Here is a 10000-nt window from a genome sequence, read left to right as displayed (position 1 = left end):
TCTAAAGCTTCACCACAGCAAATACTGTGCAGGATGTAAGACGGTATCAGAGCACATGCTGTTGATTCTATTTTTAAATGCTAATCTTGTAAGACTTTCCCATAGCAAGTACTATGTATAGAGGATGGGGACAAACGAAAATACGACATTTCGGTGTTGCCAAGTCGAAAGAGAATCGGGAATGTGATCAAACCAGTTTATTGGACTTTAAACTAACACTTCGCAACTCACCGAGCGCGTGTGCTTTCAGAAAGACCTGGTACACCTTGATGCCAGTCTCAGGCATTCCGTCCAACAGGCATCCGGCGGGGCAGTGGCCGGAAGTGGTCCAGTGGCCTATGCCCGGAGGGATCACCAGAGCGAAGTTTATAGTGTTGCCTACGAACATCGAGGCCGATTCAAACTCTCTGAAAGTGTTAAAACGTTATATCTCTTTGTTGCGCGTCTCTCTCGCTCGTCTCTCTGTGTCTCTGTATGTCTGTCTCTCCCTGTTTCTCTCTCTCCCTGTTTCGCTCTCTTTTTCTCTCTCTGTGTGTCTCAATATCTCTCTCTCTCTCTCTCTCTCTCTCTCTCTCTCTCTCTCTCTCTCTCTCTCTCTCTCTCTCTCTCTCTCTCTCTCTCTCTCTCTCTCTCTCTCTCTCATTTATCTGTCTACTTATCTCCCCTTTCCTCCTTCTTTTCCATCCCTGTTTCTTTCCTCTCTTTCCTCTCTCCTCTATTTCCCGTCCCCCTTTCTTCCCTCTCTTCCTTATTTCCTCTCTTCTCCCCCTTCTCTTTCTCTCTCTTTTCCAGCCTCCCCTTTCTCCCTCTAACGGTGTTTATATGAAATACTATACGTAATCATATAGACTTTGAATGACATATATTTCCAATGGTTACAAAATAGCACTGTCTGTATCTGATGGCGAGACTCACCGCAGCTGCTCCGTGTAGTAGACATCGATACCCCACTCCACACTAATGCTGTCTGCCATAGGGGGAGTTGTCATAGTGTGCCTCCACCAGGAAGAAGGCATATTCACCCACTTCGGGCACCATGGGCAGTCCAACATGGGCTGGCTCCCTCTCTCCCTGTGGAAACAAGCCATACATTATGCTTTGGAATATCATGTGGTGTCCTCCTGTATCAGATTATCTTAACTGCTTGAAGTTGGCGTGAGTGACTGATACTATGGTAGCCTAAAAGAGATTCTGTAGCACTCACCTCTCCCCCGGTGGCCCATACAATGACAGGATTATTGCAACTGTTGTAGTCTAGGGGCATGCTTGAACTATAACACTCGTGGCCTTGTTGTGAGGCGTAGTGCATGAGACGTTCACGCCCTTGTCTGTAAGCGGCGGAGTTGGGGTCTCCTGTGCACTCCCAGATGGTCAGGTGATGGAGGTGCTTGCGGGAGTTCTCTCCGTGCTTCATGTCGAACTGTGGACATTGGGACGCAGCATTAAACATTATTTTTTCGTAATTACTCGTTCGTTACATGTTTTCGGTGCGACGGAAGAATATTCCAGAGAGAACGAGAAACACACCTGGTCATTATTCTAATTTATGATCATTACATCGCTGTACCATTTATATTTCATCCTCTAATACCTTCTAAATCAAGAAAATAATACCCTCATACATCCTATTAAAACAACAATCACTTTCTCACCCCAAACTTACCCCAATGTAGTGCACTTGGGACTCCAGGTGCGGGAATCGGACAATGTTGCACCAGTGGACATCTCGCTGGTCCTTGGCGAGGCTGAGACTCTGACTAAGACTCCAAGTTTTGGCGTCGTCGAGACTGGGCGGGAAGGGGGTGGGCGGCTGCAAGAGAAGCAGGTAGCGCGAGCCCATGGTTGCCTCGGCGCTCAGGTACTCGAAGGAAGTGGCGTTGGCGGGGTCCGATGTACCGTAGGCGTAGATGAGGCGTTTGGTCGTGTTCTAGTGAGAGAGTGGGGGGGGGGGGGGGGGTGAAGGGTTAGTAGTGAGACTTATTTATCTACTTATGTCGTTCTACTTATTTATCTTTTGCATCTTATAGTGTGAAGTAGTAGGTTCAACGTTTAGACATTTATATTTATCTTGAGATTAACATTGGTTTGTCATCTAACGTAATACAAAATCATTACCAATTTCCCTTGTTAATGAACAAAGAAAACGCGTAATCACTTACCAAATAAAATGGAAAATCAGTAATACATATATCTTTATTAATGATTATTGTGCATAACTATTATATTGCACAAACAAAGCTTAGATAACATTTAACCGTGTGACCGACTTTTTTGCTGATGAAAATTCGTGTGCGAGGTGCGTGCGTGCGTGCGTGTGTTTGTGCGTGTGTTTGTGCGTGTGTGCTGCTGCGTAAACGAGAAAATGTCTGCAAGCGCTGTTAGTAATCGCTATCGTTTGGTTAATTCACCAATCCCCTGCTTTCAGCCCGACTCACGATTAGACCGAAAGCATGGGAAGCTAATCATTGACAGTAACTATATCCTGGAGTGTGACCATTTGGAAACCATTTTGATATTGGACGGAATTTGAAATATAAATAGAATGAAATGACAACAGTTACGTTAGAATGAGGTATCTCTGTCCCATCGACACAAGAGAATATATTTTGAAGGCAACCGATTGAAAATTCTGCATTTTGTCAGAAAAGTTAACTGAGATACAAATTGCCAACAATATTAGTATAACGAAAATAATCGTGTTTCATACAAAATCCGGGAGATAGATATTTATATATCTAATAAGATATCCATAATGAAATATTCACCCCATATCCAATATAAAAAAAGTAAAGTAGTTGATGTTTATATTGGCTCGGTAGAGAAAAAAAATCACAACCTCTGATACAGCTGTTTAACGATACGTGCACACATACAGACACATACAAAAGCCAGCTGCACCCACGCCCCAAAATCATGAAGATCTGAAGGGATATCCATTGGAAAAAAAGGATGGTGTTTAAACCCTTCTTCCCCAACGTATAATTTCTCGGATGAATTAGATAGTCTCTGGTGGTAAAAGCTTAAAAAACAATACCAAAGGAACGTCAGAGCCATAAAAATATAATCAGAGCCAGCGATTCCACAGCGCCCCCTGAGGCCACCTCACATTACCCGCTCGGTGTGGCGGAGGCCGGGTGTAGCCAGCCGGTTGTCGCACCACGTGAACCCTCAGGCGATCTGCACGGCTGGGCCCCTTACCCTCTCTTCTCCCCCACCCCCTTCCTGTTCCCTCGTGCTTCCCCTGGCTCGTCCCCTCACCCTCTCCCCTTCCCTTTGCTCTCGTGCTTCCCCTGGTTCGGTCCCTTCTCTCCCCTTCCCTTGGCCCGACCCCCTACCCTCTCTCCTTCCCATCGTCCTCCACTCCAACCCCTTCCCCTCTCCCCTTTATCGCTGCCCTGCTCCTTCCCCTGATTCGTCCCCTACCCCTCTCCTCTTCAAGTTCCCCTCTCCCTTAGCCCTCCCCTGACTCGTCCCCTCTCCCTCACCCTTCCTGCCCCTCTCCCTCACCCTTTACCTCTCCCTGCCCCCTCTCCCTTATCATTTACCCTTCCCTGTCCCCTCTCCCTCCGCCTCCGTCTCCCCTCGTCCGCTTCGACTATTTCTCCCTTTGTATATTCTGCCTTTTCTCTCCCTTCTATATCATTTTTTTCTCTACCTCTCACTGACAATAATCACTCATCTATTATTTCCATTTTCTCTCCCTCCCTCCCTCCTCCACCCCTCTCTCTCTCTCTATATATATATATATATAACTGGCTCTCTATCTAACTCACTCACCCCCCTCTCTCTCTCCCTCCTTCTCCCTCTCTCCACCTCTGTCTCCCTCTACCTCTCCCTCTACCTCTCCCTCTCTCTCTCTCTCTCTCTCTCTCTCTCTCTCTCTCTCTCTCTCTCTCTCTCTCTCTCTCTCTCTCTCTCTCTCTCTCTCTCTCTCTCTCTCTCTCTCTCTCTCTCTCCTCTCTCTCTCTCTCTCTCTCTCTCTCTCTCTCTCTCTCTCTCTCTCTCTCTCTCTCTCTCTCTCTCTCTCTCTCTCTCTCTCTCTCTCTCTCTCTCGCTCTCTCTCTCTCTCTCTCTCTCTCTTCCCCCTCCCTATCCCTTTCTCTCCCCTCTTCCTCTCTCTCTCTCTCTCTCTCTCTCTCTCTTCCCCCTCCCTATCCCTTTCTCTCCCCTCTTCCTCTCTCTCTCTCTCTCTCTCTCTCTCCTCTCTCCCTCCCTCTCTCTCTCCTCCTCCTCCTCCCTCCCTCTCTCCTCCTCCTCCTCCTCCCTCCCTCTCTCTCTCCTCCTCCTCCCTCCCTCTCTCTCTCCTCCTCCTCCTCCCTCCCTCTCTCCTCCTCCTCCTCCTCCCTCCCTCTCTCTCTCCTCCTCCTCCCTCCCTCTCTCTCTCCTCCTCCTACCTCCCTCTCTCTCTCCTCCTCCTCCCCCCCTCGCTCTCTCCTCCTCCTCCCTCCCTCGCTCTCTCCTCCTCCTCCCCCCCCCTCTCTCTCCTCCTCCCTCCCCTCTCTCTCTCTCCTCTTCCTCCCCTCTCTCTCCCTTCCTCTCCACCCTCTCTCTCTCCCCTCCCTCTCTTTCAATCTAACTCTTTCACTCCCGATCTTTAGTCTACGTTTATCATTCTTTATGTTTTTCTTCTCTCTTCCTATATCCCTACAGTTCCAATTCAAAGGTACAACTCCTGTTTCATTCTGTCACTGGACCATCAGTATTGCTATGCTCACAAATCATTATTTCCTTATATACTTTATATCACATGTGGTTATCCTTATTATTGTCAATATCATTATTAGAATCATCACTGTCATTACTGCCATCACTGTCATTATCAAAATGTTGTCCTTGGTATCATTCTTATCACTTATAATCATTATGATTGTAATTATTATTAATACTATTAGTATTAGTGTTATCGCATTATTGTTATTATTATTGTTATTATTATTATTATCATTATCATTATTATTATTATTATTATTATTATTATCATTATTATTGTTGTTGTTTTGTTGTTGTTATGATTATTATTATTATCAGCTTATTACTACTATTACTACTACTATCATCATTATTACCAATATCATTTCTAGCATTATCAACATTATTGCCATCAAGTTTCTTTGTCCCGTCCTCGTTTTTATCTCATGAATTCCCCTCGACCTACATTCTTCAGTTTTTATCCTTTATTTATCTAGAGTTGATCCAGTACCTAAACCTGTCGCACGACTTCATTCCACTTTCATACATATATATATATATATATATATATATATATATATATACATACACACACACATATATGTGTGTGTGTGTGTGTGTGTGTGTGTGTACACGCCTGTCTATGTATGTGTCTGTGTTCTCCTTTGCACTCCCCCCCCTTTACGCCCAAAGACACAACAAACTTTCCCCTTCATTCTCTTCTGATCCAAGTCTTGCCATAACTCAACTAAAGGGAATATAAAACCAGATGTAACAAGCTCCTCGCCAAGCAACGTCTTATTCCTCATGCACCATCAACCGAGGAAACGAGTTCGAAACAAGCCATCTCTTACCAGCAGCGGCAGGTCCTGGTCGTCGCAGGTGCTGAGGTCTCGAGTGACGACCAGAGCGTGTGGGTGTCGTTCTCATTCGCCCTCACGAGTCGCCAGTCCTGTTGGTCGTCCATCTGCGGCGTCTTGTCCCCGGGGCCGTGGCGATCCTGAGGGAGAGAGGGAAGAGGAAGAGACATGACTCCTGCTGGCAAACAACGGGAATCTTGTCGGAACGTCTCGGCGGTGTGAATAAACTCGCGAGGACAAAGTTAAATGGAACTTTGATTAAATCCGAAGTGGCTCCCATGCCTTGGGGACGCGCCAGGTTTAATTCCAATAGCAAGTAACTCCTGAAGCGACCGCATCCTTACAAGATACCCCCGCTGATCCCTCTCCCTGCTCAGTTTGCAATCCCGCCTTTGCAGAATGGGGGATTTTCGACGACAAACAAGGGAAGTAATGAAGGGATTAAATATATCCACAAACTGTTGCTACTCCGGCTCAATCTATAGGCATTAGGCATGAAAGAATTCCTCACCACAAAGCACCGAAACAGAAATATAAAAAACTAAGAGGAGGAAAATATTTTTAACAGAATAACCCAAACGAACAGACGATACTGGTAATGAAAAGCTGCGGGTCCTTGGCCAAGCTACCCGGTCCTCCCCACTTCTTTTTTTTTCTTCCAAAATACAAACGAATCGAAGCCAATGAAGCGCCTTTCGAAAATTAATTCTGAAAATGCGCGGTGAAGACTGACGTTTCATATGCAAATCAAAGACTCTGGTTGCCACGGGGAGGGGGAGAGGGGGGAGTCGTAATGGTCGTACGTAGACTTTGTCAGGTTCGCTATATGTCAAGATCGGCCATTGATTTTCTTCAGTAATGACGAGTGAGTGAAGAAGTGGGTCTAAGCAGAGAGGCACAGTGGATGGAGACCGATTACATTAAGCATACTACACCCTCTGCGCTGCAAGCCAGAATGCTTCTTTATATAAGCCAGTGCTTTGCTGAGAGCAGAAGTTAATTCATTCACTTTAAACTGAAATATAAAATATGCTAAGCGTGAAGCACTAGGACCCTTTGAAACTGCCATTGCGCGCGCGCGTGTGTGTGTTTGTGAGAGAGAGAGAGAGAGAGAGAGAGAGAGAGAGAGAGAGAGAGAGAGAGAGAGAGAGAGAGAGAGAGAGAGAGAGAGAGAGAGAGAGTGAGAGAGTGAGAGAGGGAGGGAGAGAGAGAGAGAGAGAGAGAGAGAGAGAGAGAGAGAGAGAGAGAGAGAGAGAGAGAGAGAGAGAGAGAGAGTGAGTGCGCGCGCGCGCGCGCGTGTGTGCGCGTGTACCTGCTTGTGTTTATACGTGTATCAATAGCAATGCATATCCTAAAATCTGAATGAATATAACCGAACACACTGGAATTCCATTTCCTCCCGAACTCGACACAAAAAAGGCGGGACACTAACGCCTAAATATAACAACCCTGGCCTGGCCTTTCCTTAATCTCCCGCCATATTTATTCATGCAATATCCTCTTAATATCCTAAACAACCCTTCCATTAATTCAGTTCAGGCAGCTAATGAAGCGCCAGTCCAAAATTAGCTCCCTGATCACATGATGTCTGCCTGACAAGCGCAATGCCCCTTCTTCGCCGATTTCCTTGAGGTTGTGACGTCACCTAACTATTGCATAATCGCGTGTGATGAAGTGAAACACAAACTGAGCAGTGAAGGAAACGTGGTTCATTCTTTTGCCTAGTTTCGTGGCTGTGTTTCAGTCTAAATTTGCCCCGTGTGATGCTGTGTTTGTGTTCATAATCGTATATAGATAGATAGATAAATAGAGATAGATAGATAGATAAATATAGATAGATAGATAGATAAATAGAGATAGATAGATAGATAAATAGAGATAGATAGATAGATAAATATAGATAGATAGATAGATAAATATAGATAGATAGATAGATACATATAGATAGATAGATAGATAAATATAGATAGATAGATAGATAAATATAGATAGATAGATAGATAAATATAGATAGATAGATAGATAAATATAGATAGATAGATAAATACATAGAGATAGACAGATAGATAAATACATAGAGATAGACAGATAGATAGATAGATAGAGATAGACAGATAGATTGATAGAGATAGACAGATAGATAGATAGAGATAGACAGATATAGACAGATATAGACAGATAGATAAATAGATAGAGATAGACAGTTAGATAGAGATAGCTAGATAGAGATAGACAAATAAAGTTAAATAGATAGCTAGATAGAGATAAATATTGATAAACAGACAGACAGATAAATGAGCTTATAAGAACAAACGACCTCGCTGCAAGATGACAGCTAAGCCTCACAAACCACCTAAGACTAAATGAAATGAACAACATATAAACCTAAATAAAACTGTTTAGTTTTTTTTTTTCTTAATGCCATCGCGACACTTACCTGGACGTGCCCGATGCCCTCTTGGTCGACCCAGCCCGTCAGGAGGTCCACGTCCGCCAAGGCTTCGCTGGGAGAGAACCCGAAGGCCAGCCAGCCGAGGGTTTCTGCCACGATCTCCAGAGTGATTTCCTGAAGGGTAATTATACGAGGTTAGCTTTCAAAAAAATAAAAAGAAGAAGAAGAATAAAATAAGATTGTAATTGTCATCGTACGAAGTAAGTTTTCCAAAATATAAATACAAAAATGTATATAAAAGAATAAGGGAAATAAATATATTGTCACTGAATAGAGAAATTATATTGTACTCATAACCACTTTTTAAGAACCCAACTGACGTGATTTTGGAAGGATTATAAGTGATTGATAAATTTAGAATCTGGTCTTAGTAAAAGAGAAATTGCTCTCGGATATATATTTATTTAATCCACCTGACGTGATTTAGGATAATGGTTACGTTACATTATGGTAAGAAAACAAATAAATCTTTGGTAAAGATATCCGAAGGAGATTTAAAAAGAAAGGATATATAAAGAGGCAAGGCATACGCAATTACAACATCTACATACGAAGATTTAAAAAAAAATAGACAAAGACGGATAATCAAACACAAGAAAAATATAAACAAAAGGCATACACAAGCTCAACCTCCACATACGAATATATAAAACAGAAAAAGGAAAATAGATAACGAGATAAAAATGAAGAAAAACCCCAACACCCGCTGACTGACCTTGCCCTCGGAGTCCACTGCCCAAGACAGATGGAACTTTCCTTCGGGATCGAGGGCGGCCGTGTGAGGGTGGCTTAGATAGACGTCCTCCTCCTTCATCCCGACCATCTTAGAGTCCTCGTGTTCCTGGCGCTTCTCCAGGTATGTCTTGTTCCCCGTCGTGGACATGTCTTCGGCGATGGAGATTCTCCAAGTCGCGAGGAGGAGCAGTACCTTTGCGCTCCACATCTGGAGAAAAAGGGATAATTTTCATTAAAGAGATCGTAAATCAATTCAAGCACAATCCAAAACAACACAAATAGTAAAAAGAAAGAAAAAAATAAACACATTTCACCTACGATCTTCTTAACACAAACACCTCGACTCAAAGCCCTTTTGACTTTCCCTCCCTCCCTCCCTCCCTCCTTCCTCCTCCCTCCCTCCTTTCCTCCATCCCCATCCCCTCCCCCCTCCTTCTTCATCCCCCTACCCATTCCACCTCCCTTCCTCTTCACCCTTCCCCTCCCTCCACCCTCCCTACCCTTCTTCTCCTTCCCCATCCCTCCCTCCTTCCTCCCCCTCCCCTCAGCCTTTTATTCTCACCCGCCAGACGCCATACGAGATTCTCGACATGAGAATAACAAATTTATGCAAACAATCGCTGACGGTTTTAGCGGCGTCCCTAGTCGGTAGCTGATCGTCGTCCCCGTGCTATTGTCCTCTATTAGCGATAGCTCCCAATAAACAGGAAGCCGTGACAATAGGGTCCACAGGGGAAGTTAGTGTCGCTTAAATGTTATTCCGCCGGCACCTGGATCACAACAATGTCGTTATACAGATTACGGTGAAGCCATCGATTTCGGAATATAAATTATTATTTCTAATATTACTTTTATTGTTATTATTATTATTATTATTTTATTATTATTATCATTATTATTAGCTTATCATTGATATTTTATAATCATCATCTTATCATTATTATTATCATTACTAGTAGAAGTTACTGTTATCGTTCTAACTAATATTATCATTTTCATTATCATTATCAGTACTATTTCCATATATTACTATTGCTATTATCATCATGATCATAATTTATACTGTTCGTGGTTAACATGGCTGATACAGCTGCTCTTATAATTATTACTGTTATGATTATTACTGTTGCCTTTACTGTTATCACTAACATCGTTAATCTTTAAATTGATAACAACAAAAGCCTCTGGTCTGGAAACGCCTGAAGAGGTCAGAGGATGGAAGGATGTTCTCCCTCGACACTTCCTAGTTACCTGACCTCCACGA

The 10000-nt window shown here is 43.7% G+C and overlaps 1 protein-coding gene across 1 annotated transcript in view; it reads right to left on the bottom strand.

The window, feature by feature from the left end:
- The window catches only part of LOC125044114 (DBH-like monooxygenase protein 1 homolog), a 3214-nt gene extending 2274 nt beyond the window's left edge, over window positions 1-940 (bottom strand). Inside the window, exons 1-2 of the mRNA XM_047640565.1 lie at window positions 916-940; window positions 232-378 (exon numbers count right to left, since the gene is read on the bottom strand). Of these exons, the coding sequence (XP_047496521.1) occupies window positions 232-378; window positions 916-940 (172 nt within the window). The remainder of the gene's footprint in view (window positions 1-231; window positions 379-915) is intronic.
- Between the last annotated feature and the right edge of the window lie 9060 nt (window positions 941-10000).

The sequence above is a fragment of the Penaeus chinensis genome, chromosome 35, assembly GCF_019202785.1.
Source record: "Penaeus chinensis breed Huanghai No. 1 chromosome 35, ASM1920278v2, whole genome shotgun sequence".
Classification (NCBI taxonomy): Eukaryota; Metazoa; Arthropoda; class Malacostraca; order Decapoda; family Penaeidae; genus Penaeus; species Penaeus chinensis.
The sequence above is the reverse complement of the archived record's forward strand: the minus strand, read 5'-3'. Positions and strand labels throughout refer to the sequence as shown.